The sequence below is a fragment of the Stegostoma tigrinum genome, chromosome 9, assembly GCF_030684315.1.
Source record: "Stegostoma tigrinum isolate sSteTig4 chromosome 9, sSteTig4.hap1, whole genome shotgun sequence".
NCBI classification, from domain to species: domain Eukaryota; kingdom Metazoa; phylum Chordata; class Chondrichthyes; order Orectolobiformes; family Stegostomatidae; genus Stegostoma; species Stegostoma tigrinum.
In genome coordinates this window covers 8,279,284-8,298,391 of record NC_081362.1, presented here as the reverse complement: position 1 = coordinate 8,298,391, position 19,108 = coordinate 8,279,284, and the positions used below count along the sequence as shown (strand labels likewise).

Below are 19,108 nucleotides of genomic sequence, written 5' to 3'. Positions count from 1 at the left end.
TCGCTGTCAAGGCTAGTATTTATTGCCCATCATAATTTGCCCTTGAATTGAGTGGCTTACGAGGGCCATTTCAGAGGGCAGTTAAGAGTCAGCCACATTGCTGTAGATCTGGAGTTACACTTTGGCCAGACTAGGGAAGGAAATTTGCTGATCTTACCCAAAGGAAATGTGTGAATCAATGAATGCCTACAGTGAGGAAGCAGACCATTCAGCCCATCAAATCCACACCGACCCTCTGAAGAAGGTTCCACCCCCTACCCCATCCCCGACACCTGCATTTCTGATGGCTATCCCACTTAGCCTATACATTTGTGGACACTATGGGGCAATTTAGCATGGCCAAGCCATCTAATCTGCACACCTTTGGACTGTAGGTGGAAATCCCTGCAGACACAGGGAGAATGTGCAAACTCCACACAGATGACTGCCTGAGTTTGAAATTGAACCCGTGTCCCTGGTGCTGTGAAGCAACAGTGCTAGCCACTCAGCATCTGTGGCTATTTCTTTTCCCGCACTTGCTGGTAATTTATTGGCAGGGAGCGCCCAGAAATAAAGTTTAATCCTCTTGAATGTGGATTGTAATATCTCTTACAAATGCAAAAAGGCTCTGATGTAACATTAAATTAATATAAATTGCATGCACCACAGCTGCCCTGTGGAAGGAGAAATGTTGGTAAGCAGTGTCAAAGTTGTAATGTTCTGAGAATTTACACAGAAATGGGGATAATAGGAATGGGAATGAGCCATTCGGCCCATCAAACCTGCTGCAGCATTCAATATGACCACGGCTGATCTTCCAACTCAATAATATGAAATAAAGAGCTGAATATGCTGAAACAAGCAAAAGCAGAAACTGCTGGAGAGACTCAGTAGGCCATGCAGCATCCACGGAGAGAAAACACAACTGTAACATTTTCAAGCCCATTCATGGACTTTCTCCAACGGTGTCTGTTTTTGTTCGATCCAACTCAGACCCCTGTTCCCGCTCTCTCCCTGTATCTCTGAGCCCTTTAGCCTGAAAAGCTATGTCAGTCTCCCTCTTGAAAACCCTGAAATACAGGTGCGTTTGGATCACGTGGATTATAGATCCCTGTTTTTAAATGCCCCTATGGGCTCATGGGCTCTCTATCTGTGTCGTCTCCTCCAGCCCCACAATCCTCTTGAAGGGTTCAGTTCCCACTGCCTGTCGCTGTTGTGATTAACTCAGTTACAGTCAGGTCTGTACCATGACGACAGGTCCACCTGTGCTGGCAGTTTACCGGTGTCCAACTCTCTTTTCGCTCCCTCTCTCGGTAAACACCACCCAACCCCCAACCCAAGATGTCTTTTCCACGAATATTGTGTACCTCATCCCAAGGCCCAGTGTAATTCCGGATTTCTGGGGTCCTTTTCATTGTCTCTGCCATTGCCAAGTGCATCTGATTGGCTGTCAGTTCTAACTGGGGACTTCCAGTGACCACCTCCTCCCTTACTCTTCAATTCAGGTGCCTTTATGGATAGCGAGTTTTGAGAAGATTTGTAGCTCAGGTTGAGGTTCTGGATGTGAGTTTACTCGCTGAGCTGGAAGGTTAGTTTTCAGACGTTTTGTCACCATTCCAGGTAACATCATTAGTGAGCCTCCGACGAAGCGCTGGTGTTATGTCCCACTTTCTATTTATATGTTTAGGTTTCCTTGGGTTGGTGATGTCATTTCCTGCATCAGTGATGTCATTTCCTGTTCTTTTTCTGAGGATGGTAGATTGGCTCCAAATCAATGTGTTTGTTGATGGCGTTCCGGTTGGAATGCCATGCTTCTAGGAATTCTCGTGCGTGTCTCTGTTTGGCTTGTCCTAGGATGGATGTGTTATCCCAATCAAAGTGGTGTCCTTCCTCATCTGTATGTAAGGATACGAGTGATAGCGGGTCATGTCGTTTTGTGGCTAGTTGATGTTCACGTATCCTGGTGGAAAGCTAGCCACCAGAACACATGAACATCAACTAGCCACAAAACGACATGTCCCACTATCACTAGTATCCGTAAATACAGGTGAGGAAGGACACCACTTTGATTGGGACAACACATCCATCCTAGGACAAGCCAAACAGAGACACACACGAGAATTCCTAGAAGCATGGCATTCCAACCGGAACTCCATCAACAAACACATTGATTTGGAGCCAATCTACCATCCTCTGAGAAAAAGAACAGGAAATGACATCACCGATGCAGGAAATGACATCACCAACCCAAGGAAACCTAACCAGATAAATAGAAAGCGGGACATAACACCAGCGCTTCGTCAGAGGCTCACTGATGATATTACCTGGAATGGTGACGAAACGTCTGAAAACTAACCTTCCAGCTCAACGAGTAAACTCACATCCAATCTTTATGGATGCCTTATCAGTGCTAGATACAGGGCCCATCTGTGGAAGTGGCAGAGCAGGTCTCTCTGCCTCTCTGCCTGACTCATGAGACAGCCCCTTCCCTCTGAGATGACCTAACAATAGACTCCCTTGTCACTACTCCTGTACCAGTCATCTTCCTCTCCTCCCTGTATAGCTGAATTGGCCGTGGTGCTATAGGCTTGGCCAGTACCAGGAGAAGGATCACCCCACCTGTGTCCAAAATGGATCACTCAGCACACAAGGCTGACTCAGCACTCCAGCACTGCTTGCCTCTCTTAAACATCCTGGCAAATATCCAATCCCTGTCTGCCTGTACGTTCCTAACAGGCAGTGTGACCAAGAGGATTCAAGTGACCTTGAATGCATGAGCTACACAGCTCTCTGTCTCACATTGCTTGACTCCTTATAACCAGGGCTCAAATCTTGTGCAGCTTCCTTAAGATAACACATGGAGCATCTATAACTTTCTGCTTGCTGCCAGTTGTATGTTCCAGTTGGCTGAGCTGACCTGCCATACCATAGCTTGGAAAAGCTATTTATTACAATTAGGGCAAGTGGAAACATTTACTGGTTCGTCACTGATCAACTTCTTCTTCCGTGCCAATGTCAGAACTAATTCTTGGAGGCGGAAAAAGATTGAAGAAAGGAACCCTTCCTTTCCCTCTTCGCCAAGCCTCCATTTTGCACTCTGTGGTGCCAAAACAATTTTCAGTGCAGCCAAGCTCTCAATGAAGAGGTCTTCTTTTTGTGCTTCCGAGAACACTGAATTCAAGCTTTAGAAAGCCAGTTTTATGCATACTTTTATAGAATCAGCCTGTTCCAAGTTATTATTACACACTTCTGGAAGAGGCAACACTTGAACCTGGGTCTCCTGGCTGAGAGGCAGGGATGCTACCACAGGAACCCTAAAGCCAGTTTTAACCAGCCACTTTACTAAGCAGCTGCAGCTGCTCTGAAAGAGTTGCTCTACCCCTGTTTTAAGGCCTAATAAAGTTTCTCTTAGCCTAAAGAGTAATATTTAACAAATAATTAACAAAACACTAAATTTTAGACAGATACTAACCCTAAAAACTCTCAAGTACTAGCCCTCAGTGTGGACCACAGAGCCTTCAAAGCCTCCATTATTTTGTCCTGTCTGTCCCGTCTTACCACGGCCCTACCAGTAATTATATAAGCCCTACGCTAACCTTCCTCTCGTGCAGAGTGTAAAAATCAAGGCCCACTCTTCTCTGCAGTACTGAGGGCACTGTGCTGCAGGAAGTGTTGTCTTTTGGGAGCAGGGAATTAAATTTGGCATGATGTGATACACTAAATACAGAAGACAAAGGCAAGAGAGCAAGGCAACCATAAAGCAAATAATACAATGTGTAATGTTGCAGTGGAAAACATTTTGATATCAAGGTTAAAAGTGACAAAAAACGTTGCTTAATAAAGGAGGCTTATGACCACTCCTGGATATCCATTATCAGATATTTTAAATATTGTAATAGTCTCATTTATAATTACTAAATGTAACTGAAGTCTGCTCACCACTTGATGGCAACAATGATAACACTTTGCTTTCTCCATGTCGCATTATGCAAGCATCTCAGTATTAGACTTTTCATTTATTCCAACATTTTCAGCTCTTCCATCTTCACTGGTTTTTAATGAACCTGCTTCTCCTTCATTTCTTATAATGCTGTTATGAAAAGCATTGCACCGCTTTACTTTTTAAGTGATCCCTAAACATGCATCTGGTAAGTAAGAAGAGACAAGATACCACTTGTGTGACACATTGGCTCAGTGATTAGCACTGCTGCCTCACAGCGCCAGGGACCTGGGTTTGATTCCACTCTCAGGTGACTGTCTGTGTGGAGTTTGCACATTCTCCCCATGTCTGCCTGGGTTTCTGCTGGGTGCTGCTGTTTCCCCCCCGCCACAGTCCAAAGATATGCCCAGTAAATTGGCCATGCTAAATTCCCCATAGTGTCCAAGGATGTGTCGGTTAGGTGAGTTAGCCTGGGAATACAGGGAAAAAGGTAGGGGATGGTTCCAGGAGGGATGCTGTTCGGAGAGACAGTGTGGACTATTGGGTCAAATAGTCTGTTTCCACACTGTAGGGAGGAAACAATTCTATGAACGGGGCATGTTGAAAATGCATCCATTGTCCATTAGGAGCAATAAACCCCTTTCTTTGTCTAGAGTGTATTTTTTTTCCTCGATCCTTTCGCAACATCTCTGCAGCATTTTGCTGCCTAGTAGACTTCAGTTACAGTCAATGTTTTAATCAGCCTGTTCAAAGATGTTATCGCACACCTCTGGAGCAGGTGGGACTTGAACCCAGGCCTCCTAGCCTGGAGGTAGGGGCAGTGCCACTGCAGTACAAGTGCCCTTGCATTTGCTGTTTTCTGTGCAATGCGAACAAATTGCTATTACATCTGCTGCCATGTAATCGTTCGCTTTCATCGCAACATAGGTCGCAGATAAACGTTTTCTAAATACACATTGTTTCAGGAATATTTATCACCTGCACTGGTACGCAGAGGACAACTGTAGCCCCCAAAACTCCTGTGTCTAATTGCTTTTGTGGTTAAGTTTTTAAGCAAAGTAATGTTACACGGGCAGTGCATTCGAAATTAGGACAGCCATTATGCTCATGCTGCCATATCCAGCAGCGGGAATTCTGACTCAGTGGTTCACTGCAAGTATTCAGTGTCCAAACGTCAGAGGAAAAATGCAGAAACTGCGTGACCCTCAGCAATAACACCACTACCAAACATGTTTGAAGAAATAGCCATTCCTGTACTCACTGCCTCAGGCATATCTGCTTCCTAACCTAGCTTTGTGAATCCATATTTCTGCAGAGCGGAATATTCACTACAACATGTCTTCGTTCAATGAATCAGTCGGACTCGGGTACCTGAAAACCCATGCAATAGAGTTCGTCAAGTATCCTTTGTGGTGGTATGAATGAGGCAGCACATCTTGAACAGATGCAGCAAAGCTGCCTGAGTAGCTCAGCGACAAACACTGCATACTGAGCTCATGTTTTGACTCTGCCTGTCTGCTTTGCAGTGACTACAGTAATTGCTACAGCTGATTTAATGGTATCTAAAGGATGAGAACAGCTTCAATGACATTCCCACATGAAATATTCAGTGGATGAAAGCATTGGTTTAATGGAGCATGATATTAACACTGGAAGAGGTCAACTGTGCGACGCTCTTACAATTCCCCATACTGTGATTTTTTTTTCATTTGATGGAGTACAAAGGAAGAAGGCAGAAAGTGGCCATGCTATATATCCGCTGGATAACATCATTGGTGCATTGAGAGACATCTTGAATCAAGTTGTGTTCCCATCCTCGTGGTTAAGTACTTTTTGTGGTTTTGGGAGGATGTGAATCTTAAAGAGATTGAAATGTGCGAGTGAAACATTAACCAACCAGAGGTATTGTCACAGTCACCATTTCAACCTCATATCAGGGCCCATTAGCTCAGTTGAATTAGCATTGAGTCTCTGGATCAGATTAACACCAACAGCATGCGTTTTGATCATTATTCTGGCTCACTTAAACTCAGGATCTGCCATCATGCCCTACTCATCACTAAAACTCATGGCCCTTTGTCATGGTTTGATAAACAGTCAGCATGTCGGTCTTCAGATGTAGATCTAAAGAAGATTCAGTGAGTCTTAATACACTGGCTCAAAGATTGATGTGGAATAATGGGGTTTCAGATCATGGGTCATTGGCACCAATGGGACTGGCTTCACTAGAATCATCCTGGGACCACTGTCCTGGCAAGTAGAATAAGCGTGTAGAGAGGGCTTTAAATTAAAGGAGGGTGGATGGGTAGACATTCAGAATGGGAGAACATAGGCTGACGCAGCATTCTAGGTTGACAATAACCAAAGTGGTAAAGGAAGGAACAGTGTACCAACCTTTTTGAAAAAAAAACCAGCATACACAGTCAAAGTTGGGAAAAAATGACAAAACTACCTGCTGTTAAATGTATGTCAAATTCAGAACAAATTAAAGGCAGTTTGGACAGGGTGTTTGGAGCGATCTTCGTGAATATCAGCTTGAATAAGTAAGACAGCAACAAATGATTTTGGATCTGAAAACGTAGAATACGTGTGGGTAGAAGTAAGAAATGTCAGTGGGAGAAAGACACTAGTGACAGTAGTCTATTGGCTCACTAACAGTAACTGTACTGTCTGACAGCAAATAAATCAGGAGACAGTGATGCTGTGCCAGGAAAGCTGTACATTAATCATTCATGCTTTTAATCTTCATGCAGATTGCAGAAATCAAATTTGGAGAGAGAGCCGCAAGGAAGAACTTCTAAAATGTATTCAACAGTTCCAAGAATAGTATATTGTGGATTGAAAAGGGTAACAAGTTATTTTGGATCTGAGAAGTATATTGAGACAGGTTTTACTAAATAATTTCAGAGTCAAAGATCCCAAGGAAACAGTAATCATAACCTGGTAGAATTTAGCATTCAGTTTGGGAGTGAGGAACCTGGGTTGGAAACAACTTAAGTGAGTGTAATTAAAAAGGAATGAGGACAGAGTTGGCCGGAATGGAGTAGGAAAGGATTTGGCAGAAGAGAAGGGTTGATGAACCATGGCAGGCATTTAAGAAAATAATTCACGATTTACAACAAAACTATGTCCCTGTCAGGGACAAAGAATGCAGGATAGAAATAAACCAACCATGTTTCCCAAAGAACAATTAAGGATAGTATCAAATTGAAAGAAAATATAAAATGTGCCAAAGATAACGGCATGATTGCGAAAGTTTTAAAACCTAACAGAAGATGTCGAAAAAAATCTATTTGAGGGAGAAGATAAACTTTGTGTGTACACTGGCAAGTAACAAAACATGGACAGTAAGAACTTATTTAAATATTTAATAAGGCAGAGGCAGGCCAAAGTGAATATAGGCCCTTAGAGAATGAAGCTAGGGAAATAATACTGGGGAACCAAGAAATGTTCGCTGTTAACATTCCAAAAATACTAAATAATCAAGGAGCAAAGTGGGGATAAAATAAAAACAACAACAATCATGAGATTAAAAAAAGTACTGAGGAAACTAATGGGGCGAAAGACCACTTTGCAGGAGGCAGATGAAATATTGGCCTTTATTTAAAAGTGAATAGGGTATAAAAATAGAGGGGTCTAGCTGGAACTGTACAGGGACTAGGTAGACCAGACCGAGAAAATTGTGAAAAATTTTGGTCCCTTTATCGAAGAAAAGATATGCTGGCATTGGATGCAGTCCAGGGAAGGTTCACTGTGTTAATCCAAGGTGTAGAGTTCACCTGAGATAGTAGGAACTGCAGATGCTGGAGAATCTGAGGTAACAAGGTGTAGAGCTGGATGAACACAGCAGGACAAGCAGCATCAGAGGAGCAGGAAGGCTGATGTTTCGGGCCTCCTGAAGAAGGGTCTAGGCCCGAAACGTCAGCTTTCTTGCTCCTCTGATGCTGCTTGGCCTGCTGTGTTCATCCAGCTCTACACCTTGTTATCTATAGCGCTCACCTGTTGCTTTCAATTCCTGATCTTGGGAGTTTCATGGCCTCTTCCTTGATTAATCACACAACCAAACTTAGTTTTCCTCACCTTCAAACAAGATTTTTGAGATTCTAACCAAGCACTTCTGGTCTGGAACTTGTAAACTAAAATCCATACACTGAGGTAATCTATTTCATAACTTCTCTGAACTAACTCCTTTTGCTACGAGAAATCTTTTCATACATCTAATTTCAACCAGGAGTTCTGTAAACTGACGAACATACGTTTTCCCAGGTATGGGTTCTTTACCAAAGCAAAAAAAATTCTAATTCTTCTAAGTAAAAAGCAGACCTCAGTGTTTATTCTGTCCATTCATAAGACTATCCCAAAGCAAAAACATTCCCATTATAACCCTAGCAGGTCTCTCCATCACGCTGGCTTTAGAAAAGTATCCTGCTCAGTTTATAATTGAATCCCCTTATACACACAGACCAAAACCCACATGCCTCTAGTTCAAAATCCAAGCTTTAATAAATAAATAAATATACATGCCTTATCGCTTACACACTTTTTACACTTCCTACGAAAATTATAGCTGTCCAGATTATTGATGGAAGGAAAATCTATGGCTGAGCGAACTCTTCAGCCCTGTTCAGCCCAGGACCATCAGAACTCACAAGTCTAAGCATTGACATAGAATCATACAGCACCGAAACAGACTCTTCGGTCCAGTCCATGCCAAACATAATCCCAAATTAACTTAGTCCCAGCTGCCTGCTCCTGACCCATATACCTCCAAACCTTTCCTATTGGTGTACTTATCCAAATGTCTTGTAAACATTGTAATTGTACCCACATCTACCACTTTCTCTGGGAGTTTATTCCATACCCTCTGTGTAAAAAAAAATTGTCTCTCATGTCTTTTTTAAATTTCTACCCTATGACCTTAAACATGTGTTCTCTAATCTTGAAATCTCCCATCCGAGGGAAAAGACAACAGCCATTAACTTTATCTGTACCCCTCATTATTTTATAAACTTCTATTAGGTCACCTCTCAACTTCATACACTCCAGTGAAAATAAAGTACCAATCTATCCAGCCTTTCTTAATAATTCAAACCTTCCATACCTGGCAACATCCTGGTAAATCTCTTCTGAACCCTCTCCAGCTTAATAATACCGTTCCCATAAATTGGCAAACAGAACTGGGCACAGTATTCCAGAAGAGGCCTCACCAATGTCCTGTACAACCTCAACATAACGTCCCAACTCCTGCACTGAAAGGACTGAGCAATGAAGGAAAGTGTGCCAAACGTTTAACCACCCTGCCTGTATGTGATAGGGTGGTTAAAAAGGCACTTGGTATGCTTGCCTTCATTGCTCAGTCCTTTGAGTATAGGAGTTGGGACATCATGTTGCCTGACCCTGTCATGACTTTACACTGAATCTCCTTTGCTAATGCAAAACTCCCAAGTGACGTATCTGGCCCTGAAAAAAATGATTTAGAGCACCAGTAAATATCCTCAGTTCAAGAGGGTGAATTGTGCAACTCATGCTCATTAGTTTAATCCTTTAAGATCTGGTATCGTTCTGGTGAATCTCTTCTCTGCCCTGTGATTTAAGGCCGATGGGACATGCATGAGGTTCAGAGGCCAAAACTACTGTGTTACTAGAGATGTGGTCGCACCAAAGGTTTGTACAACTGAAGAGTCCAAACACCACATCTGAATTTGATCCCTTTGCAATAAACGGGAGGATTTTCTAAGTTTCGCATCAGCGGCTGTGTAACAGAGGCAAAAGGACCTCTATTGTAGAATACGGAGAGCCTGAAATTTAGAGGGCAGTTTAAGAGGCAGATAGGAATTGCTCTCCCATGTGAAGTTTGTGGTGGAGCCTGAAGATGTGGCTGTAAACTTCGAAATCTGTGACTTTGTCAGCTATGGTTCCATTGATAGGACTCTCACCTCTGAATTCGAAGGTGCTGAGTTCACGTCCAACTCCCATGACTTGATCAGAAAATTTAAGCCTGCGACTGCAGAACTTAAGGGCTGCAGCACAGTTGAAGGTGCAGTATCTCTAATGCAATGTTAATAAGACACGAGAGCAGAAGTAGACTATTCAGCCCATTGAGTCTGCTCTGCTATTCAGTGAGATCCTCAACTCCACTTTCCTGTCATTGCCCCATAACTCCTGATTCCCTTACTGCTCGAAAAAATTCAAGGAGATTTTTACTGATATAGCCTTGGCAACCCTCAGCAGTAAAGGATTCCACAGATTGACTGAAAGAAGTTCAACCAACGTTCCTATCTACCCTCACAGGTGGATGTGCTGCTAGTTTGAGGAAGATCTCAGAAGTCAACCATAATGTCCTGGCCGTTACTAATCCCTCAATCGACATGGCAAAACAAACTACCTGTTCATAATTTAATTGCTGTTCATGGATTCTTGCCATATTCAAATTGACTACCATGTTTCCTCCGTAGGACAGTGACTGCAAAACAAAATGTACTTAATTGGTTGTAAATTGCTTCAGGTGGTTCTGAAAGGCACCACTTATTTGTTCAAGTTTTAAGAAATGGCCAGGCCAGCATTTATTTCCAATCCCTAACTATCCCGAACCAGTCCATGTGATGCAGGTGGACTCATAGTGTTGTCAGAGAGTGGTTTCCGGATTTTGATCCAGTGACATTGAAGGAACGGAAATACAGGTCCAAGTCAGGATGGTGTGTAGCTCAGAAGAAAAATTGAAATTGGTGGTAATCCCAAGTGTACACTACCTTGCCCTTCCAAGTGGGGAGATCGTGGGTTTGGAAGATGCTGATGGAAGGAATTGTGGTTGATGTAGATTGCACGCGCTGCTGCAACTGAGCATTGGTGGTGGAGGGAGTGGAAATTTGTGGATGTACTGCCAATCAAGCGGGGGCTGTTTTATTCTGGATGGTGTTGGACTTCTTGAATATTTTTGGACCTGCACTCATTCATGCAAGTGGGGAGTATTCCATCTGAGTATTCCACGCCTGACTCATGCCTTGCAGATTTTTGTCAATAATATGTTGATGTTGTTCACATCTCAGATTCACATTAAGCAAACACGTATGCCATTTATAATGAGTGATTTTTTAAAAAAACTGTAGCCAATTGAACGAATAGTGTAATTTTCAACCACTGCAGAAGATGAGCTGTAGCAAGAGGAAAGTGAATACAAATGTGCTGGTGGCAATAAAAGCCCTGAACACAAAAAAAATCAATTAATTTACATTCATGAGTTTATCCTTTTTCTCCTCTTTCAGATTTTGTTTCTGATTGATAAAACAAAATTGATACCTAATGTATAAAACATAGCAATGCAGAACTAAAATTTAATTTTCAGATATGTAATTATCGATGTATAGATGGTATTCTCATGTCGTTTAATTGATAACGTGGAATAATGGAAGGGTATTACTTTAAAACTTGGATTCTCATCGGTGTTGATACAAATCTGAGATTAAGGGCCTTTTGTTTTCTGTAAACAGTGAACGGTCCAAAGCAGCTAATTCTTAAACTTTCACTTGCCCACAGACTTATACTTTTTTTTAAGGAAACTTTAAGGAGAGATTGGACAGGCTAGGACTTGCTTCCCTGGAGCATAGGAGACTGAGGGGCGACCTTTATAGAGGTCTATAAATCTTGAGAGGCTTAGCTGACAGCTTTTCCCCATGGTAAAGGAGTTTAAAACTGGAGGGCATAGCTTTAAGGTGAGAAGGGAGAGATACAAAAGAGCCCAGAGGGGCAGTTCTTTGACACAGAGTGTGGCGCGTATCTGGAATGGGCTGCCAGAGTTAGTGGTGGAGGCGAGTACAATTTAAGAAACATTTGGACAGGTACAGGGATGGGATAAGTATGGAGGGTTAAGAAGTAAATGCAGGCAAATAGGACTAGTTTAATTGTAAAAACTGGACAGCATGGACAAGTTGGGCCAAAGGGCCTGTTTCTATGCTGTAAACCTCCATGACATTACATGAAGCTTTGCCCAGGAAGCAACTGTGTATTACATTAAACTTTCCAGTTAAGGATTCAGTAATGCACTGCACACTGTCCAAACTATTAAGAATTGCAAATTCAATTTCAAGCTAGGTTCAGATAACAAAATAGAGGAAGGGAAAGAAAGTTTGGACTGAGATAAAATGAACGATAAAAGAAGCAATCAAAAAACCTCCAACAATAATTAAAATCTGAAGGAATGAGACTTCACGTGTTTAATTTCCTATGCCAGAGAGGTTCTGGGAATAAGTTAAGAATTAACACCACACCGTTAAAAGGGCATTCATGCTTAATATTTTGCATTTGTGTTAGCTAGGGTCCAGTAATCTCATCAAGTCAGGACCCAGTCAGCCAGATGCTTTTTTCTTGCTGCTTTTCTGAGGAGCAAAAATCAACCTCCATGTTACATGTCACTATCTCTAGCTCCAAAAGTTACTGTATCTAATTTGTGCGTAAGTAACTGAGTGCGATAGTTTCATCGTTGCTTTAGCAGCAAAATCCAGCCCCACACGTTTCAAGCTAGATATAGCAGAATGTAGCCCCATTTTAAATTGTCTCATTCAGCATTGAATTGTTTTTGTGTAACAGACATAACTGCATCAAAAAAGGCACGTGCAACATCATGGCTAAGTGAGTTAGCCAGGGTTAGAAACCCCTATGCGGTGTTCTGGAGATGGCGGTGGGTCCATGGGTCTGGCTGGGATGCTGTTCAAAGTGTTGGTGCAGACTTGATAGTCCAAGTGGCCTCTTCCTGCACTGTAGGGATCCTGCGATTCTATAATCAGCTGCACTTTGGATCGTGGAAGAGAGTCTGGAATTTGAGTGAGACACTACCTGTAGAAAGAGTTGGCATATTTTGAAAATATTTCCAAAATTTATTTTGTTTGGAAGTTTTTATTCATCGATGAATGTAGGAGTTTAGCAATGCACTTCAACTTACTGGGTGTAATGATTCAGTTTTTTTTCTCTCGGATGAGAAGTGCCCTCCAGAACCTAACTTCAGCTTTTGCACAAGTTGCAATGGGAAAATCTAATTCGCTTAAAGTTCTTTCACTCCTAGTTGCATTTTTCAGAATTGCAGCTATTGAGCGAAGAATTACCGGAATGACATACCTGCTAAAACCATCACTTTCTCTGTATGATTGTTAGAAGCCTTCTATCAAAATAAAAATAACGAAAATATCATATAGAATGTCAGACTCACAACCGTTAGCTTGATCCTCTAAACATGATATTTATGTAATTATTGAATCATCTCTCTTCTTCCTTCTGCAAAATGGGATCTGCAAAGTAAGGGAATAAAGAATAATGACAGTGTTGAATTGTAAATGTGTACATACATGCCGTTGCAGCTGTTTCTGGTTCATTTTCCTTAATGAGCTTCATAGTTATAACAAACGACAAATGAGTCGTATCTACCCCAAGGGAGGCCGAGTGGATTCCAGTAATTACATGCCTCAAATCTTCTGGAACGCTGGCTGCCAGATGGTCTCACTGAACTTCCAGACCCCAGGTAGGGACTGCTTAGACTCGCTGTGCAAGAATCAAGAAGCAACTGCCAAACAGATGCCCCTTCAATGAGGCTCAGTCATTTGCCAGTGGCATCTCCATCGGCAGACATATGGCCCAGCACAAAATTGCCTGTGTAACGAAAAAGCCATGAAAAATGCACAGTGAAGTCACGGTGTTGTGTAGATTGAAAGTCACGGGATTAATTTAAAGCGGGTCACTAGTTTGCCCACCACCAACAGAATTTTGATTAAAATCTGTACGTGGGCAAGCTTTGTTTATAATCCCTCGTTTGTGTGACAAAGGACACAGTTGTGAAAATGAAATGGACCACATTGCTGCACCACAGCAGTTGCACGTGTAACATTTTGATGATTTCTGCCTGGGAATCTTCCAACCAAGCCAATGCAAATCCCAATATTTCAGAAGAACTGAACGTAATTTAAATTACAGCATGTTTTATTTTGGCAATAAACCTCAGAACTAATTGATTTTTGCTTTACAATGGTTTGCTCCTGTGTTATGTAATGGGTAAATTGTAAATCCCAACAATGATTGAACGAAGGAATGATTTTACTGTCACATATATCTAGGAACATACAGTGAAAAGTGTTTTTGTCGCTACAGTCTGGTGACTTTTTGAATTGCAGAAAGAGTAAAAAGAAATTACTGAAATAAGAGTTCATCTTCTGTTCAAATTGGGGTCTCAAGCACGGCTCCGGGACTTCTGCAAGATCTCTGCAAGTTGTTCCCTGCCTCAAGTATCCCCCACTCTCGGTACAGCAGTGACATCGCTGATGCCTCAGGAGGCTTCACCTCTGCTGTTGCCTTGCCAATAGTGTCATGGGTCTCTGCTCACTGCCAAGAGTTCCCAACAATGAAACTGACAAGATGTAGCCTGATTCCAATTAAGTATAAACGTTAAAGCAGGGTGCTTAAGATTTTCTGTGGTGCACTGTCAATGATCTCATGGATAATCTATTTCTTTGTTCAATATGTGGCATGTAAATCCAAAATGAAGTTATGACTGCACATGAGAGGTGGGGGATATTCCTCCATGCCCTACATTGCAGACGCCTGGACCTATAATATCCAGTTCTGGTAGAGGCCAGTACAGAATGACTCCAAATGAATGCAAGATGGAGCAAGAGGTTAAGGCAGTGACTTTGTCTTTGAACAGTGCTACAGCACTGGCAGGAAGAACCTGTGTTGAACTTCTTTTCCTTCCATTCTAGCTTGTTCAAAAGATAAAGTGGACAATCAGTCCTCTTACTGCTTACCTGGCCTCTGCCAAGGGCCAGTTTTTCCCCAAAGTGTGCCAATTGCACACCATTTCCTCTGGTCAGCTCCTTGCTAATATATTTACTTATTTCATACAGAGTCATCGAGGTCTGCAGCACAGAAGTAAGCCACATAACCCATCGAGTTTGCACTGATCAAACACAGCCACCTAACTATTCTATAATTCCATTTACCAACACTTGGCACAGAACCTTGTGTGCCTTGGCATCCCAAGTGCCCGTCTAAGTATTTCTTCAATGTTGTATGGGTTGCTGGTTCTACCATGTTTATGGGAAGTGAGTCCTAGATTCCCATCTCTCTCTGGGTAAAAAATCTTTTTCTTACATCGCCTGTAAACCTCCTGGCTCTCACCTTAAATCTGTGCCCCCTGGTCAATGATCTCTCCACCAAGGGGAAACATTCCAGCACTGTCTATGCCCCTCATCACCTTCCCTCATGGTATGTTATGGAAAAAGATGTAAGCTTTTGGTTGTAGTTGGCTTTGAAATTTAGTTCCAGGTTTTAAATGTGCCATGTATTTTTCCAGTCCACCATCACACCTCATTATATCTTTCCCCATCACTTTATTGGAAACAGTTGCCCTCTTTAAATAAGCTGATTAAAGCCTACATAAAATAAGCAGCATGCAAAGATTTTAAAAGTCTGTTTGTTCTTTTCGCTGTTAATATTGAGTTAAAACTTAAAATATCGATGTAACAGTTATTCTTTTAAAAAGAACCTGTTAATTCTCCTTGAACATCAACATTTTGATATCTGTCCTGCCTAATCTAATTCTGCAATGTTTTATGTTGTATGACAGATTTGGCCATGCAATTAAATCAGGGGAAATTTGAGTACAATGGATCATGTGGGTGAGTAATAGGATTCCCCTGTTAACAAGCGAATGTTATGTTTCAGTTGAACTGAAATATGTTCAAGTATCAGCACTGAATGTATTTTTCACAGTATTTGTGTTTGTATTTAAATAATCTATTAAGTATAATCAAGTGACTAAAACTTTATTCAAGTAAATAGATTCTTAAATTAAATGATTCTTTAGCCTCCTTAATTCAATCCCTCAGATGCTGATGTTGGCCATTTAAGTGAGAAGAGACTTTGTTACTTTATTTTATTTGCTCGTGGGATGTGCAAGTTGTTGGCCGGGCCAGCATTTATTTCCCATTCTTACTTGCCCTCGAGAAGGTGGTGTTCTGCTGTGTTGTGGGTTGATCCATAATGCCAATAGGGAGGGAGTTCCAGGAATTTGGTCTAACAGTAGTAAAGGAACGATGATATATTTCCAGGTCAGGATAGTGAGTGGCTTGGGGAATTTGCAGGTGGTGGTGTTTCCATGTATCTGCTTCCCTTATCCTTTTGGGTGGAAGTTGTCGTGGGTTTAGAAGATACACTCAAAGGATCTTTGGTGAATTTTTGCAGTGTGTCTTGTAGATAATGCACACTGCAGCTACTGAACATCAGTGGTGGAGGGAGTGGATGCTCATGGGTGTGGTGCCAATCAAGTGGGCTGCGTTTTTCCTGAATAGAATCTAGCTTCTTGAGTATCACTGTGAGATCTCCCAGTTGGTGATCAGATGTATCAAAGCTGTTACCAATGCAGTTTGTGCCAAAGCGCACTGCTTTAGCTTGTTGCCCACTGGCAAAGTCAATGCTGCAGCCCAAGCTGCCATTCCCCAATGCAGGGCATGATAGACTGTGCGTACATCACGCTCAAAGGGCTATGTGATAATACAGCTCAGTTCATCAGGTTCCATTCTGTCAACGTGCAGGTCATCTGTGATCAGCAGTACCGCATCTTAGAGACCTGTGCCAGGTACCCAGGGAGATACCAGGATGTCTGCATCCTTGAGAACTCTCATGTTCGTGCTGAGTTTGAGGATCCAGATGTCTTCCAAGACTAGCTACTGGGAGACAAGAGCTACCATCTGCAACTATGGCCACTGACTTACATGAGGGAGGACAAGTGTAAATGCATTGTCAACCATTTTGTGACTGGGGCCATGGTTGAGCAGATGATAACACTGCTGAAGGTGAATTTTCTTGGATCAGTCTGGGGCAGGCCCTGCAGATCTGCCTGGACAGTGTCCCACATAAGCCTAACACGATGTCCTCTGCACCACTGGAGCAGGCAAAGATGCAAGGTGATGGAGGCTGGTGAGCTAGGGGAGCAGGAGCTATCTTCCAAGGAGGAGGAGGAGGATGTTGAAGGCAAGCAGAACATCACCTTCAGCATGATAGAGTGCAGCAGTGCAGGGCTCCATGAGCCTGAAAGGAATTAATTGATACCCACTCACAGTTGATGCGAGTCGTTGATTGAATGTAAAATTATTGGTGCACGACAAGCAAATATTTTGTTTCTAAGAGTCAAATGCATCTTATTTCTGTTTATTGTCCATTAACTTGTGCTATTGCTGAATAAAATTGACCATGTTAAAATATTTGAAGACCGAACTTTATGTGCTGGTCCCAAATTGAACAATGAAAAGAAGTTGGGATACTGTGGGCATTGGGGAAGAAGCAGCAGTGATCTAGGAAGGGTTGTAAGATGGGATGTGGACAGGTAAGATTTGTAGTTTGGTAAACGTTGAGATAAATGTACAAATTTATAGACTATGTGCAGTAAAATGTCAGCCACAAAAAGTGTTGGTTTGTGGTTGATGTCCCACTATATACAGGATGAGGGGCAACTTCTGACTGCCAACACATGATTGGATGCATGGTTGGTGTTCATAGATAGTGCCAGGGATTCTAGGACATCCTGGCACTGGCAAGAACGAATGAGGTGACTTTGAGACAGTAGCACAAAAAGCGAGCTCAGCCTCATGGAATACAAACCCCCATGAAAAGTGTCAAAGATCAGGGAAAAGCTAAGGGAGACATTAGATCAAAGGTGTCATTGTCTTTTGTTCAAATAGGTGGTAATCATTGTAGAGAAGACAGGGCTTAGATGCAGAATGGGGGTGTCAATGGCAGAACAAAAGTAAGCACTGATTGAAAGTAATTCAAAAAACAGGATAGAGACAATAGGGGCATCAGAGAACAGGGTCAGTGGGGGCAGGCACAGTTCATGGCCTGTTATTATTGAACTGTGTCGAGTCCAGAGGCTGTGAATGATGTGCCTTTCTCCAGCTTGCGTTGGACTTCCCTGCAGAACTGCCACAGGCTGTGGGCAGCAATGTGAGCATGAGACCAGAATGGTTTTTTTGTTGATGTGGCAAGTGACAGAAAAGGCAGGGTCATGCTTGCAGACTCACTTGGGGTATTCTGTCAAGCAGTCACTCAGTCTGCATTTGATCTCCGATTGTGAGCCAGATGAAGTAGACCAGATTAAAGAAAATACAATGTAAATTATTACTTCAACTGGAAGAAGTGTTTGAAGCCTTGGATGGTGAGGAAGGAGGAGGTGAAGTGTTATACCTTCAGCAATTGCATGGGAAGGTGCAATTTTGAACGGGGGTATGAGATGGATGTGGAGTCGAGGCTGATGAAGGTACGGACCAATGTATCGCGGGGATCTCTTCAGAATACTCACAGGAGGAGAGGGCGAGATAAGATCAATGGTGGCATCACACTGGGGATGAGGGAAATGGTGGAGAATGATCTTGTGAAGGTGGCCAGTGCTGGGATGGAAAGTGAGGACAAGGGATACAGCATCGTTGGTCTTGGAGGGAGGGCAAGGAATGAGAATGAAAGCGCAGGAAAGACCTGGAAAACTAATTTGTGGATTATCAAACATTCCAGAAAATTTTAGCATGGAATTTTTCTTGAACAAGTTTAAAATATTTTAGCTGCGGCCTTGTGTCCCAAACTTTATTTGATCCTCTGTAAAACCTACGGTCAGTGCATGATAATGCATTCCCGATGCAATCTATTGAAGGGCCCCACAACCTGTCCTAAGAATCCAGCAAAAATTGGGAATGGTGAAAGCCACATCAGGGAGGTCACTCGATCTGTGCGGGTGGCTTTCTTCAAGGTGAGAGGCAATTGCTGCCTCTTCACTGCTGACTGCGAAATCCAAGCCCTTGTGTCAAAATCGAGATGGACTGGCAGGAATGCCACCCAGCTCCACACCCAAGCAATGCTGGATCTCCAGCCATTATAAATGCAGGCTCATGTGTGCTACTTTCCAGAGAATCTTGAAATCTCTGTTGTGATGGGTGCATCTTGGTACAATGTAGGTTAAAAGTGCTTCTGTTGAGTGAAAGCTAGCAAGCTATCAAGAGATTAAGCTAAAAGGACAACAAGGCTGGCGACATCTGAATTAAATTTCAACATGGATGCACGAACTAATTGCCTGAAGGCAATGATCATTCAATGTCGGAGCAATTATTCACATGCGTTGCTACTTGACAACTCTCACTCCTTTGAACTCAGCCAGGATCATTG

General features: G+C 42.5%; 1 protein-coding gene and 1 long non-coding RNA gene across 22 annotated transcripts in view; one reads left to right on the top strand and one right to left on the bottom strand.

Annotated features, from left to right (window-relative positions):
• Nucleotides 1-19,108, top strand: part of LOC125455166 (1-phosphatidylinositol 4,5-bisphosphate phosphodiesterase beta-4) — a 477,523-nt gene that overhangs the window by 338,795 nt on the left and 119,620 nt on the right. For all 20 annotated transcript variants that reach the window (XM_048536853.2, XM_048536856.2, XM_048536849.2 and 17 more), the window contains 3 exons: nucleotides 5,235-5,319; nucleotides 13,303-13,427; nucleotides 15,525-15,576. In XM_048536853.2, the coding sequence (XP_048392810.1) occupies nucleotides 5,235-5,319; nucleotides 13,303-13,427; nucleotides 15,525-15,576 (262 nt within the window). The remainder of the gene's footprint in view (nucleotides 1-5,234; nucleotides 5,320-13,302; nucleotides 13,428-15,524; nucleotides 15,577-19,108) is intronic.
• Nucleotides 1-19,108, bottom strand: part of LOC125455167 (uncharacterized) — a 144,583-nt gene that overhangs the window by 20,644 nt on the left and 104,831 nt on the right. Inside the window, exon 4 of one of the 2 annotated variants that reach the window (XR_007248170.2) lies at nucleotides 13,122-13,197. This is a non-coding gene — a long non-coding RNA (uncharacterized LOC125455167). Of the gene's footprint in view, nucleotides 1-13,118; nucleotides 13,198-19,108 lie in introns of both variants that reach the window. The other variant, XR_009446119.1, reaches the window with a different exon arrangement.